Here is a 22,439-nt window from a genome sequence, read left to right as displayed (position 1 = left end):
ATATGTGAATCTCAGGATCCAAATACACTTCTTTGTGATCTCCCTACCCAACCATTATGCCCACAACTTCTCAAATAAACATGTAAATAATTTGATAAAAGTTTCTTGTGCTTAAGTAGGTTTGGGAAATGCTAGGTTCTTAAACTATGTTAAGTGGGCCACTTTTCTATAGGACTTTTTCATGTCCCTAACAAATCTAAGTGCCTGGTAAGTCTTCACAAACTGGTTAAGGGACCATTTGTGTGAGGAGAGGGCTAAAGCTCTTCAAAGCAACTCCAGAAAATGATGCTCTAGAAAACCCTAGCAGGGCCAGCTATACCCTTCTCCATGGCTCTGCACCTGTATGAAATAAACCCATAAATCCAGTCAAAGTCCGGGCTGTCCTTTCAGGGGACACTCCAATGCTCTCAGGTCTGAATGGAAGGGGATACCATTCCTGGATGCCCTACACTTCATGGTCCCAGCCATTTCTACTTCCATCGGTGTTTTAATTGTCCTTCATTGTGCCTTTCCACTATCCACAATGAACATTTTTTTTTCTCCTCACCTTCTCACTTAGAAGTCTGGAAATTTCCATAGGAGAATATATAAATTGGTTTGGGCCAATATCCTTACTACAATTTAATAACCAAAACCTCCTGACCATGGGGGGGTACAAGAGATGAAGATGAGTTTTCATAGAAAAAAAGAACAAAATGTGTGGGCCATTTGGTGTTTTTGAGGTTCTTGCTGGGAGGAGAGTTGGAAGGCTAGGAATACCCACGTGGAGGAGGGAGTGGGGAGAGCTGGAGAGTTGTACCTAAGTTTTTCATCTAAGGGTATGTGGGCCTTCTGAATCCATCTGAGAGTGGTTGATTCTAAGGGAGATGGTGGCTACAGGTTAAGGAATTAAAGGAAGAGGTGTAAGGGTAGGGGTGGGCAGGAGACTGACGCTATGTATTTGGTATATTAGTGATAAGGCTGTTTCCAGTGACCTCTGTCACTCAGTTATGAGCATCTTCTGCTGCTCTTTCTTCTCCCCTCACCCTCTCTCTTCCCACTTCTCCAAACCTTTCTGTCTCTTCTTGAATGACTGAAATTGCCAGGTTTCAGAAGCCAGCCTATTACTGTGACCCAGCAAGCCAATGCTTGCATCTGAAACAGCCTGGCTTAGCTATTGTTCCATGGACTATGGACCTGACACAGACCTTTTAATTTTCTTTGTAATATAACCATTTAACCCTTTGGCACCCAGGATTTGCTTCCTATGTTTTTAAAATATGCCTTGAATTGGGTGGGAAATACTTAAGTTCTCACAAAAATGTTCATGAGGCTTCTGGAGATCACTTGTGAAAACCTCTTTAAAGGAATTTTTGTGCAAATCGATGTGCACAGATATCTGTTTTCTGCTTCCTCTGGACTTGTTCAGTCCCATCCATCAGAAAATCCTACTTGGGGTCTTCTAGGTGTCCCAGAGCTTGGCGCTGAAATCCATCCTGCACAGCCACCCTAGAGGGCGCGCTGCTTACATTTTCCGCAAGCAAAGCTACAGCGCTCGCTCCCAGGCTCCATAAAAGGGGAGGAGGCGGATCAGTTTCCTTCTCTCATTGAGAAAGAAGAGGATTGGAAGGCTGGGCGTATAAAGCCGCGCAGAGAGCGTGAAACAAAGCAGTCAGATCGGAATTGGACTTGGGAGGCGCGGTGTGGAGTCAGGGATAAAACTTGTTGGAGGGGAGTAACGAGCCGGCTCTTCTCGTTCTCCTCCTCGTCTGCGCTGCGCTTCAGGGGTTCCCACCAGCCTTGCGATTTATTTTTATATATGTTTTTTATATAGAGAGAAATATATATATTTTTTCTTCTTAAGAGAAAATTCCTGTTTCAAGAGAAAATAAGGCAACATCAATGAAGGAGAGAAGAGCCAGCCAGAAACTATCCAGTAAATCTATCATGGATCCTAACCAGAACGTGAAATGCAAGATAGTAGTGGTGGGAGACAGTCAGTGTGGGAAAACTGCGCTGCTGCATGTCTTCGCCAAGGACTGCTTCCCCGAGGTGAGTGAGGCAAGCCTGGGCTCTTAGGGGGCAACCCATGAGATATTCCTTCTCGAGGTGCGTTTCCCCTCGCTTCTCACCCTTTCCCACTTTCCCCGGTCACACCGCTCGGAAAGGGAAAGTGCACTAGAAGCTTTCAGGGCTTGGGACGCGCCGGCACACTGGGTTTTTAGCTCCAGAAACTTGTTCATTTCTATGTGCAGAGCCGGAGGGAGGGAGATTTGGGTCAGCATGTCTCCGAGAACCGGGTGGGCCGACAGGGTTTCGGACAGAGTCCACGTGTTTAGTGTGTAGTCTGATGTATGATATTTTGTGTTTGTGTGTGTATTGTGTGTGCGTGTTATCTTTTTTTCCCACTGGGAGCTGGGGAGGAGATAATTTCAGTGTTCGATGGTGTCGTGTATTTTAAAATAATCTCTTTGCCCCCTTTCCTTCCTCTTCTGTCTGTTTTGTTTGTCCAGAATTACGTCCCTACAGTGTTTGAGAATTACACGGCCAGTTTTGAAATCGACACACAAAGAATAGAGTTGAGCCTTTGGGACACTTCGGGTAAGAGTCATCGGACCGCGTGGCGCTCGGGGCGGGTTTCTAGTCGCTGGGGGGTGCGCGGCGGGCTTGTTCCACCCGCTCTCTGCGCCCTTCTATTAATTTTGCCCCCGTGAGGGATTCCCACGGCCCCTGCTGGGCGAAAATTTTATCCTTTCTGCTTGGGGGCGGGGGACAATGTGGGGAGAGGGGTGGCAATCGGGAGAGGAGGGCGCTGTGTGCCCTCAGGGTGACCCCGAGGTTGGGGCGGCCCCTGGCCCGGTGGCCGGGCGCGGTCTGCCTTCGCGGCCTTGCCCAAGTGGCCTCCGGGCTGCCAAGGTGGCTGGGAGAGTGCGCGCGCCCGGGTGGAACTACCGGCACTCGGCGGGCGCCCCTACTGAATGTGACCTGCTGTTTGGCTGGGAGGCGGGGAGCGCTGGCGGGGGTGGGGGAGGTGGGAGAAAATCCCCCAAGCGGTGCGGTTACAAGCGGATTCCGCGCTTGGGGCAGAGTAACGTGCAAAACGGCTGCCGGCGCCCGTGACGCCTACTGCCAGGAATGCACTGGCGGCGAGGGCAGCGCAGGATCCCGGTAGGAGATGGCCTCTTGCTTGCTCCGCGGGCGCTTCCGCAGCTGCCACCTGCACGCAACCTCCTCTTACCCCTCCCAGTGATCACGCCGCTCCCCTACACCATGCCAGGTCCTCACTACCCCTGTTGCATCGCCTTCCGCTAGTCCGCGGGGCCGCGGCTAGCACTCTTCCCTTTGACCTTCCCGTCTACTTGAATTATTGGCGCCGTGGTGGGTTATTTTCAAATGTCTGGGGTTCAAGGTCGGGTTATTACCTTCCCATGTGCCCACCCACCTACCTGGTTTGCTGTGCAGAGAGGGTCAAATACCCCCGAATGGGAAGGCTTCCAGCTCTCTCTACCTTAAGGCTTTACGCCGGGTCAAGGTCGGTGGGGGCGGGCGCACCACCTGAGTATCTGGGGCTGGGATTCAAGTACCTATTGCCCTGGTCTGCAGTGCTCGGCTGTAAGGAATTGCTGTATGCTGAAAGGGTGTCTATGGGGGAGCAAAACTACCAGGCAAGGCAAGGGAAAGGCCTCTGCGCATAGGGAACTGATCTGCTGGTGGATCGAGCCAAATGCTGGGCGAAACTAGGGAGGAGGAGTGCACAAGTGCCAACAAGCAGGTTTTGCTGTCAGACGGGGAGGCCCCGAGGTCGAACCGGGCTCGGCTGGGAGTGGCTTCGTGGAGGTGCTTTTGTAAGCCTTCCCACAACCCTGGGTTGAACCTCTGTAGCTCCTGAAAGACGTGGGGGATTAGAGAGCAGGAGAAAGGGGCCAGACCAACAGGGTCGCCAGAGGCAGTGCAGGCACAAAGGCAAGCGAGAAGTCTCGCACGAGCGCCTCTCACGGTGGGTGCCAGATGCTCCCACTGCTGCAGATTTAGTTTCCCCGTAGAGAGTCAGGCTCTTCCTCGAGCTGCGTCAAGGGCAGCAGAACCAGGACCTTGTATTTTGTGTTGTGTATTGGGGGTTGCCCACACAGACTTGATACTATCGAAAAGATGTTGATGGACGAAATTCCAGTGGTTTTTTATTTCAATATTACTGTCATCGGAATTATTTACAGCCTTGCACTAATGGGCTCCAATTCCCAGACATACCATGGAAATCGTTTGCCTAGAGGTCAGAACAGCTGATATGGTACCAATAATTAACACCAGAATTCTCTCCCCCACCCAATCCTGTTTGGACCTAATGCTTGATAAGAATTATTTAGGCATGGGGTGGGGCAGTGGATCTGATCCAGTCTTTGATACAAAGCTGTGTTTAGATTTAGCTCCTGGTTACCAGGATTTCTGAGTGTAAATCCTCTACCTCCCTGGGTCTCATTTTCATCGTTTGTAAAAACTGGACTCTGAGCTAGATAATGTGCAGGGTCTGTCCCAGCTGTGCACTTCTTGGCTTTAGTACACTGGACAGGCAAGTCTTTTTGTTTCCCAGGATGTTGGTTGGCTTCAGCTCTTAGTCCAGTGGATCTGGCGTCCTGTGATGGAGTTTTCACAGCTTACAAAGCAAGCCAGGTTCTGCCCAGAGCCAGGCTTCCTGGTGAATTTAGGGATGAGACTTATTTGGATAGGAAGGAGGAATGGGCGGGCTTATAGGAATGCTGGGTTATGCATCCCTGTCTCAAGCTTCAAGAGTCACAGGACCACCAACAGAGATTTTAGATTAGGTGCTCAAAGGGAAAAATTGACTTTATTTTAGGAGAGAAGAGGCACTTTTTTTCAAAGAGTAGAAAATAAACAAAATAGGCACAGTTTATAGTTGGAACTTTTCTTCAAGCATGCAGATAAATATCACTTCAGATATTTTTTAAGCATTTAAACAAAACTTTTCAGTCTACACACATAACAGAATGCCTTGTACACAGTAGTCACCCAATAAAATCTGATGAATGAGCAGACGAACAATGATATGCATGGTTTCCAAGGAGATGAGGTTTCCTGACATTTATTACCACTGAATTACCTATGCTTTAAGAATGGCAACTTTAGAAATACTGCCTTTCATCAAGTTAAATATAATCACCTGAAATGAAGTCAGTAGTGAAATAATCACTTGCATTTTTTTAAATGAAACAAAAACCTATCCATACTTAACAAAATATAAAGGTTTGAAGACTGTAGTTCCAAAAGGATTGAAATGCATTGAAATAAATTATGTCCTTTTTTACTAGATGCAAAGAGTCACCATGATATCCTACTTTCATTCAATCTTTCCCATGTCCAAGTTGGCAGCGTTTTGTTTATGTATGATCACATAGTTGCTGGGAGAAATGTAAGAAACTTAGACTTATACACTTGGAAACAGAGACGTAAGAGAATTATTTAGAAGTCCATTATGGTATTTTGTGAGGTGAGATGTTAGTTAAACAGTCACCAAGCACTGCTTTAAGAATAGCCTGTTCACATAAAAAATGGTTTGTCATGAATAAAATGCATCTAGCAGGAATCATTTCAACTTCAGAATTTCTCCATCTCATCACAAGGTTTACATCACAATTTTCTGAACAGGATTAATTTTTTTGTCAAACTTTGGCCCTCGAAGACATTTGTTTAGTTCAAGTTGTGAAAATATTTGCATGTACCTTATGCCTCTTGATATATTTAGTTTTTCCAATTGCTATCAACTGGAGAAAGGACCCAAGCCTAGTTTGTAAAGTCCTAAATGTCAATTTTTTATTCTTCTCAGAACTTTGTGAAAGGGATTTCTATTGGAAAATTGGGTGCACTTCATTCCTCGCACATATAGAATAGCATAAACTTTGTGCTTTGCATAGTATTCTGTTTTGTTCAGCCTCTTACCAATGGGACAACCCTTTAGGAGACAGAAGCAATTTTTCTCTTATCTGGCCTTCATAATTGCACAGCATCTCATCACATTTCTCCCAGCAACTATGTGATCATACATAAACAAAACGCTGCCAACTTGGACATGGGAAAGATTGAATGAAAGTAGGATATCATGGTGACTCTTTGCATCTGGTAAAAAAGGACATAATTTATTTCTTACTTTTAAGACCTAATATTTCTTTCCTTTCTCCCTCTTTTTTTCTCCATCTACTATAAGCAGGCCCTCTGTCAGACTGTTGGATGCAGTGCTAATTAAAACATGGTCCTGCCCTTCTGTCCATATAGCCCAGTGGGGCAGTGGGGAGAAGGAATCTCCCCGTTTCGTGTAATCAACCTATGAGGAGCCCCATATTGTCAAGATCTTGAGCCCTAGTGCCCTTTTCCACCTGGTTGCCTATGTATTTCCCTTATCAGCTTCCCAAGACTTTATAGATCCTCTAGATTATCTTCAGGTAGGGAATCCCCCCATCCCCCAGGCACATGCCAGTTAAAGCAACCGTAGATGGCACTTTGCCTGTTGGTTTCACTCCAGCCTTCCCAAAAGTAAACATAAAAGTGCCACCGAAATTATCTAAAATGGGAGATTTATAAAGGTCGTCTTTGGTCCATATTTTTTTCATTTTTCCTAACAAATGTTATTATAAACATTTTTTCTTAATCATTACAGAAGTGCTCTGTATGATTTTCAGATTCTCCCAATGAGTTTCTGCAAAACGGTGGGCAATGGTTTCAACAGTTTAAAGTGATAAGTGAGACCAAAGTAATCCTAGTATCTTGTGCTTCAAAGTCTGCCACATTTGCCAAGCACAGAAGCAATTTGTAGCAAGAAGCCAGATCCCTACTAATAATAGAAACTTAGTCATTTAAGGATCACCATATCTTTTTCTAGGAGGTTTGACTGCAGTGTAATTTCAGCACACATGATTTAGGGAGTAATAATCATCCGAGCCAGCTTTTAACCAAGGCAAGTTAGTGCACATATTATTTAAGGCATATTATTAGTTTTAAAATATTCAATTCAGCTACTAAAATTCTCCACAACTATGTCTCATGAATACTCTTTTGAATCTTTTTAGGCCCTGAGGGCTAAAGTTAGCACTTCCTGTATTATTTTTTAGCATTATTAACAGAGAATGTGGTATTCTTTAAATTTTATATAGAAACAGGGAGGAAAGAAAAATCTTAATGACCTTATGGCTTCACTTGGAAGACATCCCCGTCTATAACCATAAATCTACCTCTGTGATTAAACTTATAGCTCATCAAGTTTGAAGAAGGGTCTCGGTGACAGGTGCTCCAGTGAAATATTTCTTAACAGGAATGGAAGTATCTCAGCAACTTTGGGGATAAGTATATAATTAATCCAGAAAAGTGGCTTAAAAAGAGATCACTGGTTCCCCTCCCCACATTGCCTTTCTGTGATTTGACTTATAAATGGATATATCTGGGCAAAATTTATAGACTTGTACAAAACCTGTCAACCTGGTTGACTTTGTGCATACACAGCTAGTGCTATTGGGATCAGGAGTTGGTACCCACCTGAGAAAGAGCATCTTCTGCCCAAAAGACGCTCACAATCTAGTTAGAGTGAGGAGACAAATTAGAAAGGTCAAAGAATGGATGACTATAAAATAAGAAATACTCAGGTTCTTCTAGGGTAATGTCAGAAACCAGGTGAGGAACCCAGATTAGGGGTCAGGAGGTTAGATGGGAAGAAATATTTGTGAACTGGAGCTAGAACAGGGTAAGGAATTCTTGGCTTGGCATCTTTCTGAGAAAACTCCCAGGACAAATGGAGGGCATGGAAACATTAAGAGTGAACCTAGAGTTCCGAAAGCTGGATTTCCAAGTAACAACAAGAGCCAAAGTCTTGTTGAAGGCCGGGCCAGCCCAAGCCCCCTGACTCAGGTCTTCTTGCTCATGGAACCAGACGCAATTCCTTTTCTTCTCTTGAAGCTGACTCAGTTCTTTGGAGGCCTTTACATCCCTCCCACTTGAAAACATGATTTCAGGAATGGCTACCAAGGAAAACAAGATTTCAAAAGTTCAGAATTCCAACTTGAAAGGGAAAGGGCGAAAAATTTAGAGAAAAGCACAGAAGCATGTGTGCTGGTGATGTGACTATCAAGGATAAAATTGCAGAAGATCAGGTTTTTCGTTAAGTGGTAATGATCACTGAGAGCTTAGGGTTTCAAAACCAGGTTCAGTTTTTAAATTGGGTGTTCACACTCTGAAGGATAAGGCAAAACAGATAGCTTGGGTGGTGTTTTCCAATGAGCAATACAGAATACTGCATTTGGAGATCTGTTTACCATGCAACAATATCCATTTAGACCATGGAATCTCCCCAAAAGAGAGGAGGAGGTGTGAATTCCTAAGTCTTCATCTGTCTCTAGATTTTTTTTTTTTTAAACCCCATTTAATGCTGTGTTTTTCCAATCTGGTTTCTTGTTAACTTGTGCATTTCAGTGAGGTGTCCAGATTGGTCATTCTGATGCCATCTGAAATAACCAGATGTTTCCTCATTAGTCCAGTTCTTTTGCATGTAAATATGACACCAAGGACCAATACTATTTCCAGTTAGTTCATGGTGCCTGGTGGGCTATGCCAAATGAATTAACAGTGCTTCAGTCCTTTTCTGGTGTCCTTGAAATATCTTTTCAATTACTACATATTGGCAAATTTCTCAGAGTCCCCTTTGGCAAAAAACAGGAATTTTACTGACATGGAATGTGAGTTGCCTCCAGAGTTTGACCAGGTGTTGTGCACATTGGTTTTTGAAAAATGAACCTGATGACAAAGTATGTGGAAAGGGGAATTCACTCATGGGACTTCACTCTGAGGAATCTGATTCTCATATATCATATGAAACATAAAAGCTTCAATCTGTTACTGAATGATAATGTAATTTTCAAAAAATTATGCCTACATAGTTTTATCTCTAAACTCTATGACTCACCATGGTTCCACTGCAAGTAAAATATTTTGATTAGTAAAATATTTTGATTCTTCTATATTTTTAAGTCTCTCAACATGATTAGAGTTTAAAGCTAACATTTCATTTAAAGCCCCAAAATAGCAATTTTATTTCATCCTAATCCTGACTTCTTATCCAACTGCATTCATTGCCCCCAGAAATAGAAAATATTGTGTCAAGTTTTATAACATCATATAAGTGCCCACAAGTTTTCTGAACATTAAGTCTGATTCTATAGAAGAAACAAATAAAATATCATTCCTGGGAATATTTGTGGCGTATTTTGGGGCATGGTATTTGTTGTGTCAACAGTTGGCAAAAGAATTAAATAAAGTCTTATAGTGAGCCAGGTATAAAAGTTCTGCCCAGGCTTGATTCACATTCTTGAGACTGCTGCTCATTTGAAGTTTTCACTGTGGTAGAGATGGCATGAGGAAGTGCAGTCTTGTAATAATTGGGCAGATCATGCAGTCTCACATTAGTTGCTATTTGGTACAGATGTGCTCTTGTCAGTCACTAAAAATACCAAAAGTTAATATAGTTTCTCTGCCCAAAACTTACAATATCCCTAACTTACTGTTCCTGGTAGGAATTTCTAATGGGGAAAAGGGATGCTTTTCAAATTAAAGTTCAAACCTAAGAAGCTCGAGTTATGAAATATTCAACAAGAAGAGTTCTCGGTTCTTAAACTCCTCTAAATCCTCCCACTGTTTGAACCGGTTTTGCAAAGGTCCATAAAGCCTCCCTTTTGGGCATGAATCTTCTGACATATACATTTAATTATGTACATATATGGTGTGTTTTATCTCTGTAAAAGGGTGACTTCAACAGGTAGGTATGTGTCTGAAGAATTAGTTTCTGGGTGAGGCACTTTGTGACTATTCTTAGTCTGGAAATTTTGCTCTCACCTGAAATTAATGATCTTGAAGACAAAGATGGGTAGAACTGCAATTTCAAAAGCCTTTTAGGACTTTGCTGATGTTTGCAAACTTGAGCAACTAACAATCCCCAAAACACACATACTCCAATGCACACCAGAACAAAACCCTTCAACTATACTTTTTTTGCTAGGGAGGGGGTGATGTATTTTGTATATGCAATGTGGTTATTTTTTTAAACAATAATGGATTTTCCTGCAGTTTTCCCTTTGATGGTCTGGTAGGTTACTTAGTGAGGACCATGGAACAGTGCTGTGGGCTTAAAATTTCATAGAGTATAAGAGAAATGCTGCATCTGAGAATTTCCATATGCATGAAGCCTGTTCCACATGCTGAGAAAAAGTTTTATTTGACAAGCAAAGCTCAGTGCCTAAATTTATTGGACTTTAACTGTAGTGCATTCTTAGGTCCTTGAGTACAGACTGCATGCACACCACTGTGTAGTGCAATTAAAGTTTAATACTTGCATACACAGTAAAATACGTTCAGCTCTCTTTCGTGTGTTGTGTTTATACAGTTAGTACCTTGGAAGCTTTTCATGTGCATCTTCAAAAAAATAATCTGTAGAAACCTTGTTGTTTGCCTTCACATCGTGTTGGACGGCTTTTCTGGAGAGATGCATGAGTCAGGGCAGGTATGGTTCCTGCTTTCTTGGCTTACTTTTGGCTCCTTCCTTGGATGTCATGTGTGCTTCATTGTTGTGCTTCTCACTTACATGGGCATTCCTGGGATTCCTCTTCCTCTTTTCTTGGCTTGGGAGATAGCCTGCACAGGCCTGGGACTGCCAGGCCCTCTCCAGCTTTGCTGTGCATTCTTCGATCAGTAGCTTGGGCTTCACAGGGAAAAATTCAAAGTGGTTAAACTCAGAGTAAACACTGTAAAGCTACACAAGATTTTTTTCCCCTGAAGTTCCTCTTTAGCTGATGAATTGTTAAATCTTTCTTGGTAGAATGGTTCTTTTACAATTCTGTATCCATTTTGTTGCTGTGGAAAAAATAGAGGCAATAGTTTTCTCTATTCAAAAAAAAGTTTGACCCTAACTTACCAAAAAATAAAATGAAAAGCTATCTTGTTATTTTTAAAGTCAAGTTAGTCTTATCCTTGGTGGTCAGGCAAATTACGCTTAAACTAATAAATGCAGGGATTGGTTTTATTAGTACTCTTGGACACTCCTGTTGATCCAAAAGCAGCACTGTTTATTAACAGAAGTAATAGCACCAGATCAAAGTGTGATTGCTAATTAGATTGTGTAAAAGCCTTAAAAATTACCTGTTCACATCCACAAACAACGAGGTTTATTTCTCATGAACCTTTACACTACATATGTATTTTCATTCAGACTGTTAAACCAAATAAAAACAAAAGCAAAAACCAAACTCCATGAGAATTTGGTTTAGCTTGAGAAATCTGTTTCATTTTAAATTCAAGCTGGAGTCTAAATTTTGCATAGGCTCACTAAGTACAGAAGCTGGCTCACTTGATTTCTGCAAGCAGAGTCTTCAGCCTGTGATAGAGGGCTGGCTGAACACAAAGCCAGATCTCCTTTGTGACCATAAAATGGGTGGGGGAGGGGAATCAGTCTACAGAGGGTAGGCTATTCTCTGCAGCCATGTGGTGACCTGGATATTAAAACTATTCCACTGCATTTTTCTTGGTAGTCCCAATTTTAATTAAATTACTTTTGTCCCCTTTGGATTTCTTCCACCACCTTTCCTTGTTTTTACATTTGGAAAAGATGGTCTACAATGTCATATAGGGTACTCTAAAATTACCAGACTAAGAGGAAGTATGCTTATATCATACAGCATCTCCTGAAGAAGTGAGACACCTGGAGAGGGTTGTCTTCAAGTGCAGGTCCATTTGAGACTGGAAAGCATCCAGAGAGTTGTCTTTGTTAATGTGAATAACTTCCAAGAAAGGGGAGATTCCTGATTGGCTCAGAGTTTGGACAACCTTGTCGGTAGTTCTGACTATGAGTCTGGGGTCGGGTCATTTTTTGCTAACTTTGAAGAGCAATGGAAACATCCAGTGTTTGCATTTCCACTCTGATCTGGAATTTTCTGACTCTTTGAAAGCGATGCCTGCCCTGATGCTTACAGCAGGAATTGTGTCAAAATTTGACATTGGACACAGAAACAAAGAGGGCTGCAACAGAGACCATCTGCATTTTAGCACTAATATAGAGATACCAGTGTATCCATAAATAGTGTTAAGCCAGTTTGTTTCTGATACCTCTCAAAAATGGGTGAACTGTTTGTGAATTATTCCTGTGACCTCAAATTTCTTTTAAGTGGCAGGCACAGGTTGTCAATTTCAGGGATAGCCTCATTTTGATGTGTGACTGTCTTTAATGCCTTGACTTTTTAAACTTTAAAGCTTACACCCTGTGAGCTTTGAGGAAATATGTTTCAGTTGTCAAGCTCAGCTACACCAGCTACTGAGGCTCCAGAACCATTCTGGCTTATTCTCACTTTTCTTCCTGATTTCTGGAACACTCTTCCTTGGTAGCAGACACACCGGATTTGAAGTTACTACTCTCCATCCCTAAAGTCAGTTTTGCCTGGGGTCCATAGTGAATGCCTAGGACTCAGACATTTTGGACATGGGATGAGGTGTCCTAACACAGTAACTTCTAGGTATCAAGAACAAACTTCTGAAATTTTTCATTTTGATAGAAGTATAAAAGATGATTTTAAAGCTTCTTTCTCTTCTCCTGTCTTTGTTGAGGTTTTGACTTATCAGAGGACAACATGTCATGTTTTTCTTCTAGAAATGGAAAATGATGTCAAAATTAAATAGTTTCAAAAAGACTTTGGTGCTTTCAGTTTTCTTTTCTCTGCAGTGAAATATGTATGTGTATATGTGTTTGCCTGGTAAGATGGTTTTCATGTAAGGTTTGTGAAATGTCAGTATACTAAAAGCAATTTCTTAAAAAAGTAGCAATTGGCAAGCTGTATTTAATTTTATAGCCACACTACTTTGTAATTACTGGCCTCATTTAATTACCCATCCTTCAGAATTCTTAAAGGAGTAAAAGAAAGTTAAAACGACCGGAGAGTTCTGTGGTTAAATTAACTGTCTGGTGGTGTGAACTTTTAGTGTACCCTGGATTTAACTCAAGCTAGGATCCTTGTATTATGCCTCAGAGTCACTCTTGGAGGTGAATCTGTGTGAAGTGATCTAGCATGGCATTTACTACATTCCTTGTTACAACAGGAAGAAAGCCTATATAGGGCCTGGAATAAGTTTAAGTAAGTAAGCTCAAAGGTCAAAGGCCTAACCAAACTTATATCTTAAAGATAAGGGGCCACTGATGTGGTTTACTGTGATTCTCTTTGCATGGTTGAACCTACCCTCTTCCTCCCTCTCCCCTGTCTGAATATCAGGCAAATCTTGAGTTTTGGTCTTCTTTCCAGGAAGCAGCTCTGTTTAGGGTGCTTGCTACCACTCAGATTTTAACAAGAGTGATATCCACCACCACAGTAATCCCAGTCAGTTCCTGATCCTTTACTAAATACCAGGCACTGCCTGGGTTTGTTTTTGTTTTTTTTTTTTTTTAAATCCCAGGTAGACGTGCTGTCATCATTGTCATTTTATAAGTGACGAATCAGGGGCACAGAGACCTAAGTCTACCAGACTCCCTCCCACTTTGGTGGTGGAGGTGGGGACACCTGGCCCCAGGTGCTGCCTCACTTCACCTAGGTGCCTTCAGCTTCTAGTCTTTGAACTGTGTAGATTTCACTTTAAGATCCTGGTCCTGCTCTCTGATTCAGGTCAGGTACATGTGAGTTGTCATTCATCTTCTGGTAGAAATGAATATATTACTAACATGGTTTTTGTATATTTGTTTGCGTTTCTTTCCCAGAAAGTAGGGGTGGGGCTGCACTGTGACATTTGAGAAATTTAGATTAAAAGCAGAGAGTTAATGCATGACAGACACAGGGGACTTTAATCTGAAACTTGTGTGTCTTTGTTTCTTCTCAGGTTCTCCTTACTATGACAACGTCCGTCCCCTCTCTTACCCAGATTCGGATGCTGTGCTGATTTGCTTTGACATCAGTAGACCAGAGACCCTGGACAGTGTCCTTAAAAAGGCAAGTGCTGTGAGTTGGTGACACAGCTCAGTGCTAAGCAACGTGTAAGACAGAAACCTGTGCTTGGCTGGGGAGCTCCAAGACTCTAATTAGTTCCCTGCCTTATATTTTGTAACTCAAACACCAGAAAAGACACACCAAACAGGATTCCCACACACATGTGTCACCATTTTGATGATGAATCTGCTTGAAATATTTTTCTCAAAGCTCTGAGACAAAATACCCTTTAAAAGCTTCCATGTTAGTTTTGTTTTGTTTTGTTTAGGGGAAATGATGCAGCTCAAAATAGTTATGTCTGAGTACTATCATTTATGCCTGTCTTCCTTCCTTCCTTCCTTGCTTCCTGCCTACTTTCTCTCCTTCTTTCATTTACCAGACAGATTAAGCCTTAGTTTATAGATTTATATTTGACTTTAGCTTAACTATTAAGCTGAATCTAATAGGATATTTTAATAAAGAAGCTGTGTTTCAGTCATGATGTTATTTATTAGAAACAGAAATGGAACTGATATAAGAGAAACAGAGGTACATCTCCAGACAAGGAACAGTGTGAGTGATGTTAGGTGTGTCAGATACTAATCAAGACAGTAGTTATAAGCACATTGTACATTATCACATTTCCCAGTTTCTGGAGGCAAAGATAAGGCGGGTTCTGTAGTGGAAAAGGAACTTGAGGCAGCTGCATACCAAAGGGACCCGGGGAGATCAAAAGGAAAGGGACCAGTTGAGGATGGGCCACAGGTCCTAGGGAGGCCAGTGGAAGGAAGAGATGTCCCTTGGCCTCCAGCAGCCTGGAACTCAGCCCTCAGGTAGGTGCAGAGGCACATGTGTGTCAGTAGGGCAGCATTGATTAGCCATGAGCTATTTTCTCAACCCTGGACTGAGTGTTGTGGAGAATCAGGGTCAGATTCTTTCTGGAGCATCCCTCTCTCCATGCATTGTGGCTTAGACACAGGCTGTCGAGAGCCAGCTGGGATCAACCAAGTGATCACCAATCAAAGTGAGCATGGAAGGTGGGGTAGAGGAGGACAAACACCTACAGAGGGCTGGAGTTTATTTTTTTGTTTTGGTTTGGTTGGGTTCTTTTGGTTTTTACCTTTAGTGGGATTCAAAATTTTTGTGCTTTTATTAATTTGTACGTCTCTGGGGTATTTAATGATTTTGGCTTCTGTGCCATTAAAAAAAATTAGAGTTTAAAATTAATCATCCTTCTGTCTTTACTGTACATTGCAAACATAACTCAAGGAAATGTGACCTTCTGAACAGAACAAAGGGGTTTTTTTGTTGTTGTTTTTAAACTTAACTCCTTTTGATTTTGAGTAATGTATATCAAACACAAATAGGGCTGATGTTTTGTCAGATTCAGGCAGGAATACACCTTTCCTGTCTTTAATGCTTGTAAACAATTGCTAGACATGAAGAGGGAGGCCACAGTCGTTACACAGCTGAAGATCAACATAACGGCATGTCTGGTTCTGTCTGTAGATAAAAGAGGTTGCTTATTTACTGGGTTTTTACTTGATGTATTATCAGGTTATGCATAATTTATGATGAACAGGCTTTCTCTCCTGGCTTTTTTTTTTTTTTTTTTTTGCTTTTGTCTTCTAAGACCAAATGAATACTGACTTTGGCCTTAGCAATTCTACTGAGTATATTTTACATTTGTGTTAGGTTTGAGACTTAGATAACCCCCTGCTATGGTTCATCTCAATTAACTGAAGAGGGTAGCTTGACTTGAAGCAGGAAAAATTTCTTATTCTTGTTTTCAGTTCATCTCCAGTTCTGACTCCAGTGCTTCCTAATGATAGTAGATGCTCTTAAACAATTTCTGGAAAGAAATCCTGGGAAGGAAGACATCGGAGTACAAATTGGGTGTTTAACTAGAGTTCACTGCCCAAAGCACACTGCTAGACCTGGGATTGCCTCCTGGTGGTCTCTTGAGTTACTCTTGCAGGATGTCCCTCTTGTCTAGTGTCACATGCATGACTTCACCAACCCTGCTGTTCTATGAATTTCTTTCTGGGAGAAACAGCTATGTCTTAGGCATCTTTGTCATCACCATAATCCTTCTTAGAGCACATAGGACAGATTTGTGAATGTGGTTTGGAAGAGCCTCAGCCCCTTTCACCCCTGGGTCTCTGAGAGCCAGAGATAACTTGTAGATACTTGGAACCCCTGACTCCCCTCCTGATGGCCAAGAGCAAAAGCCCCAGGAAGTGAAACCACAAAACCATCTGCTTGTTTTTAAAGAGCACAGTTAGCATTCCCTGCCAGACATTTCTGGAGGTTCTAATAACTTTTGGTTAGGTCTTGAAACTACTAGTCAAACTGGACTATATTGAAATATTTACAGTTTGTGTACCTTAAAAACTAACTCAAGGGCAAATGAGTTGCTAGACCTTGCTGATAACCCAAGAAATGGTTGATTGTACTTGCCATTGTCTGTTCATTCAATCACGTGAATGGAAGCTCCTTGAAGACAGCGGGTTCTGTTTTACTAATTCCAGCACAGGTCCTAGGACAGAGCCCTGACGCATGTGGCATGTGTCAGTCTTCCCTGACTAGCCAGCGAGTGCACGCCTCTGCCTGATTTCCAACCTTCTCCCTAGAAGCTACCTGCTCAACATATCTGAGGACATAGTCACTCATTGTAGTTATTCTTAAGGCACTTTTATCTTTCAGAACTACCCCCAGATTAAGAAATTGTTGAGGCTACCTTCTGACAATACCCAATAAGCCTCTTACTATAGGAGCACATGAGTTACAGAGAGGGAATGGATAATAATATGCATAGACATTCTCTAATGGATCCACTTTAAAAAGTAGTGAAACTTAATATTAGGAAATAAATGCAAGTTTGCTTCTTTATCTGAAGTAACATTCATTTTAATGTCCTTTTGAAAGTCCCATTTCCAATGTCTGCCAGTAGAAAAATGGTTCTCATTCTGTGAATAGTGGTGCTCTGCTAATTTTCTATCTTTTGTTTTTCCCCCTCACAGTGGAAAGGTGAAATCCAAGAGTTCTGTCCCAATACTAAAATGCTTTTGGTTGGTTGCAAGTCTGATCTGCGGACAGATGTTAGTACACTGGTAGAGCTCTCAAATCACAGGCAGACACCAGTGTCATATGACCAGGTATGTATGTTGTCAGTGTGTAAAAGTAGATTTTAAAAAGAGTGAAAGAAATGGAATATCACTCATAATAAATAAAATATAGCTGTTTTTCTAAAGACTCAGCCAGTGGTCAACTGTGGAATGTGAAGTGCCCTGTCATTCAGTATGTTAATTACATGATATCTGAGTACATAATTGGTTGATCATATGCTACCCTTCTGTGTCTCTGCAATCCCCTTGAGTTTTAAGTTCAGTAGTTTTAGAGAGAATGTAGTCAAAATCAATAGTTCTCTTGAAGAGAGGTACTCTTAACTTTGGACTGTGCAGAGGAGAGTGAGGGGAACGGGTAGGGTGATGGGGATGGGGAGGACAGTAGAATAAGACAGACATTATTCCCCTATATACATGTATGATTACACTACGGATGTGACTCAGCACCCTGTACAGCCAGAGGAATGAGAAGTTATGCTCCATTTGTGTACAGTGTGTCAAAATACATCCTATTGTCATGTATAACCAATTAGAACAACTACAACAACAAAGGAATAAAGTACTTACACATGCTTTAACATGAGGGATCCTTGAAAGCATTCTAAGTGAACAAAGTCATTGATACGTAATGTCTACTATGGGCCCATCTATTGAGTTAGAAAGTAGATTAATAGGGGCTGGGATTGTAGCTCAGTGGTTGTGTGCTTGCCTGGCATGGGTGAGGCACTGGGTTCGATCCTCAGCACCACATAAAAATAAATAAAGGTATTGTGTCCATCTACAACTAAAAAAAACAAAAAAAAAATTAAAAATCAATGAAACTAAGAGGCAATCTGAAGTTCTTAACTAAAAAAAAAAAAAAAAAAAGAAAGAAAAAAGAAAATAGATTAATGGTTGACTATAGCTAGCGGGAAGGGAAATGAGGTTTGACTTCTCAGAGGTACAAGTTTTCCTTTTTTTACTGAGGGGTGGTGAACATGTTCTAAGATTAGAGTATGATAATGGGTGCACAATTCTGAGAAGAATGAATACGGGGCAGGGTATGAGGCAGGTAGAGGCGGGCTGGGGAATGAGTGGGAGATAAAGAAGTGGGTTCAATGAGTCCAAATAATTCATTCAAATAGTTTGTGAAGGACAGGAGAGAAACAGGATAGTACCTCAAGGTGACATCAGATTAAAGTTTTAATGTTTTCAAGGTGTCACAGATTTGTGAACCTTTATTCTTGATGGGGAGGAGAGAGTACAAGGGAAAGCCTGAAGACACAAGAAGATGTGGTGGAACAAGAGTCTCTGATATGGTTTAGATGTGAGGTCTCACAATGGCTCATGTGTATGTGGAAGCTGATTCACAATAACAAGTTGTGGGGGTGCTAGGGAAGAACGGAGTTAACTTTAGATTAGGTAGAGGGGAGTGATGGGAGGGGAGGGGAGAGGGGGTAGGAAGGATAATAGAATGAAACAGACTATTACCTTATGTACATATATGACTGCATGACTGATGCCATCCTACAACCTGTACAATCAGAAGGTTGAGAAATTATACCCCATTTATATATGATGTCAAAGTGCATAAAAGCATTCTACTGTCATGTATAACTAAGTAGAAGAAATTGAAACAATTTTAAAAAAGAGAGAGGTACTCTTTTTAAAAAGAGAGAGGTATTCTTTTTTTACACCCAGAAGCCCAACAGAATACTGAAATAGGCAGTTGCAAGTAAAGTAGACCACTCCATAAAACAATCTTTTAGAGATTCTTCATTTCTGCAGGAGTTTCCCATGAAACCCTGAACCAGTTCCAAAAGTTCATTCTCTAAAGCCCATAATCAGATTCTAAAGAGAGTTTGTGTTGAAATAGCTAGAAAGATAGTTAGTACTCATCACTTAAAATACTACCATCTAGGACTGTGGATGCACTGGTAGAGCACTTGCCTAGTATGAGCACAGCCCTGGGTTTGATCTTCAGTGCCACAAAAGTATGGGGAAAAAATATTCTTATTTTCTTCATTGTGCGTTTCTAATAAACCAAAATGTAGTTCTTTAAAGAAATCATTTACATGCTTACTATTGTATATACTGCTAGAATCATCCACATTTAGAAATGAGCTATTTCATGTTTCATAAAATAACTGATGTCATAATACTATTAATCCTTTTCTCAACTTACTCGAGGACACAAACACAAATTTATTTAAAATTGCTTTTAAACTCTAATCTTTGTCCTTGTGTTTTGTTCAACCTGTTGACTACCTTCAGCTGCCATTTACAGTCAAGAAGTTATAGAAAGGAAAGTAAGTCCTCATGAGGGGCCATATTGCCCCTGCTGGAGCTGTGTGGCAAGTGCAGAGTCTGTGTTCATGATCTTGGGCTGCTTGTTTCAGTAGTAAGATTTTATGCTTTTCTGTGACCCTGGAAGAACCTATGAACCAATGACTCTTAGCTACACTTGATAGGATGACTTGTACCCTTAACTCCTCTCCTACTTCACCTCACATTAAATATTTGATGCTCAGGGCCCTCATCTATTAATGACCCAGTGATGCTGGATCGGCTTCAGCATCCATGGGAAGCCATAGCAGTATCTGTTGAGTACTGACAATTGAGTATCTCAGAACTGGATCTTTACTGCAAATACTTATGAAGTAATAAAGCAGTTCAGTTTTTTTAAAAAAGCATTTTTTTTTTTTTTTTTTTTTTTGTAATGACACTTGGAAAATAGTGTTGACGTATTAGAAAATGTTTGACAATGCCGGATTGTTTTGTGTTATTAGAAGATACTTTGTTAGTTTCCTCCAAAGTCATACTGCTGATTAAAATCCCTTCTTTTACTTCCCAGGGGGCAAATATGGCCAAACAGATTGGAGCAGCTACTTACATTGAATGCTCAGCTTTACAGTCAGAAAACAGCGTCAGAGACATTTTTCACGTTGCCACCTTGGCATGTGTAAATAAGACAAATAAAAACGTTAAGCGGAACAAATCACAGAGGGCCACAAAGCGGATTTCACACATGCCTAGCAGACCAGAACTCTCGGCAGTTGCTACGGACTTACGAAAGGACAAAGCGAAGAGCTGCAGTGTGATGTGAAACTTGCGTTACCTTTAAGGAGGACAAAGGAATCTAGTGTAAAAAAACAACACGAGCAAAACAAAAAGCTGAAGTCCAGTGAAGTGCACAGCCAAAGTCACGTGTCCCACAGGCTAGAGGCCCCTGAAAGGTTGCCTGTCTTTTTGGAATCCTGTCCTTAGGTTCGGCATGTAGACCGAGTGTTGAGAAGTGAAAACATTGAAGAGTTTTGAAGTGTGACTTGAAAAATATGCCAAAAAAGTGAGATTCAAATGTGCTAGAGGTAGATGAGGAGAAATGCGAGTACCTCCAAGAAGAAAAATCACACTCTGAATGGTGCTTGCGGTTTTTTTTGTTTTGTTTTGTTGTTTTGTTTGGCTTTTTTGTTGTTCTTGTTCCAATCTGTTCATGAATCTTTACTTTGATTTAATTTTTAAAACGTTTTAATCTCCTTTACAAAAGTATATATTAATATACCATCCTCGTTGGGGAACTGGCACTGTGACCTTAGCGTTTAGTTTTCTAGAGGATGTGATCTAATTTCCTCCTAGCTCATCATTAAAATGGAAATTGTATCGGAACCCGTGGGATTCCAGAGGAAAACTTCATGAGGCTTTGAAATCTTGCCTTCCTGAAGATCGCCGCTGAGCGAGATGGTTCTAAAGAAAGGCTTTTGCAGCCTTGCAAGATGTGTAGACCAGCACTGCACAGATCGCATAGATCAAATAGAAAAAAGTGTTTTTTATTCAGTCGGATGTTCTGTTCATCATTGTGATTGTCATTAACAAGTGGTAAATTGCTCAATGTAATATTTTTGTGTGCTGTTTAGAAAAGAGGGTGTGTGATTTTCTTGTTTTGTTTTGTTTTTTCCATCGTTGATAAAAATGCAAAGTCAAATAAAAGTTGTCTTGGTTTGATGTCATAGAATGATCCAAGAGGGAAAATGTAGGTAACTATTTTCACCAGGAGAGGTAATGAAGGAATAGTAACAGAAAGCACAGTTTGTGAGTAAAGCTGTCTGGAACAAGTTACCAAATATACAAAGCAAAAGGACAATTTGGGGATGAAGCTCCAAAACTGACAGCATCTAATGATCTGCAGTTTCTTTCACTTTCTTTAAATGAACCTCAATTTGAGAAGGACCCACTTACCCAAGCTTTAGAGAATCCCTAGTAGAAAATTATATAATGTCAGTCCTGACGTAACACTAGGCCATTTCTAGAGCGTGATTGCTGAACCTCACTTAACCACATTCAGCCAGGGTTCATATTCAAAACTTGATTGTTGTTTCATAGAATAATAAGCATTTAAACCAGTTTACAGATATTTTTTGACCAGTTCCTTTTAGAGATTCTTTCAGAAAATAAACCTGATGGAACCCGTTTATTGTTGGCGCTTGTTGAAAACAAGCTTTCCTTCCAATGATAATGCTTCATTTTTGAAGTGTTGAAGCCGTGCTCCCATTAAGTTGTGGCAGGAGAGGAGATTAAGGTAATTACAACACTCAGTTCTGTGTCTTACAAGCACTTTGTTTTGTCTCTGCAAGAAAATACCATTCCAGTCATTTCCCATGAAATACAGACATTTTACCAACATAATATGCTTTGATTGGTGCAGCATTATGCTTTGGGCAGTATTACAAAATAGCTGGCAAGTGCTTTCTGTATTTAAATATTGTAAAAAGAAAATAAGTTATAACTGCTGTAAGGCAGAACTTGCGTTGCATTTTTTTTTAATGTTGAAGTCACTTTGTATGTTTGTTTGGTCAATGTTTCCGCAGTATTTATTAAAACATACTTTTTTTTTCCTTCAAATAAAAAAGTAACCATGTCTTTGTCTAAATGTGATCTGTCTTTTCTTATCCACTTTCTGATCTTACACTTCAGCTTTGTTCTTTAGTCTAGAGAAGATTATAAAATCTGGCCTAACTTTTCCTGAATTAGTTTACTTTGGAACTTTTGGATTTGGGGCAGTAGTACTTGCTCAAAGAAAAACAAATCTTCATATATGAGATTTTCATTATGATTTCAAATAGCAAGAAGAAAACAGGGTTTTCTTAGATTGAGCCATTTGATAACAAAACAAGCCATGATACTGCCTAGGATTAATGTGCAGAAAGCATGGAAATTCCTTGAAGTCTCTGAGTGAAATGGTTTGATGTGGTCTCAGGTCCCAGGTTTAATTCTAATGTGAGCCTGGTTGCTTCTCTTTCCTCTGGGGTCCAAAGTCTTGGTCCTTAACCCAGCCATCTGCCTTGGAAGGTGTTCTCTTGCTTAAAACAGC

At 41.0% G+C, this 22,439-nt stretch overlaps 1 protein-coding gene across 1 annotated transcript; it reads left to right on the top strand.

Moving 5' to 3' along the window:
- The first annotated feature begins 1,626 nt into the window (after window positions 1-1,626).
- On the top strand, window positions 1,627-21,986 carry RND3 (Rho family GTPase 3). Its single transcript, XM_079134393.1, has 5 exons — window positions 1,627-2,031; window positions 2,493-2,580; window positions 13,879-13,988; window positions 16,988-17,122; window positions 19,926-21,986. Exons 1-5 carry the CDS (start codon window positions 1,882-1,884, stop codon window positions 20,175-20,177), a joined length of 735 nt encoding a protein of 244 aa, XP_078990519.1. The 5' UTR covers window positions 1,627-1,881; the 3' UTR covers window positions 20,178-21,986.
- The last annotated feature ends 453 nt before the right edge of the window (window positions 21,987-22,439 follow it).

This window comes from Sciurus vulgaris, assembly GCF_902686455.1.
Source record: "Sciurus vulgaris genome assembly, chromosome: 3".
Lineage (NCBI taxonomy): Eukaryota > Metazoa > Chordata > Mammalia > Rodentia > Sciuridae > Sciurus > Sciurus vulgaris.
Note: the sequence above shows the minus strand (reverse complement) of the source record. Positions and strands in the feature narration are given on the sequence as shown.

Coding starts and splice junctions, on each gene's coding strand:
- RND3 (XM_079134393.1), top strand. CDS start 1,882: ATGAAGGAGAGAAGAGCCAGCCAGAAACTATCCAGTAAATCTATCATG. Junction 13,989..16,987: donor TGGACAGTGTCCTTAAAAAG/GCAAGTGCTGTG, acceptor TCCCCCTCACAG/TGGAAAGGTGAAATCCAAGA. Junction 17,123..19,925: donor CACCAGTGTCATATGACCAG/GTATGTATGTTG, acceptor TTTACTTCCCAG/GGGGCAAATATGGCCAAACA.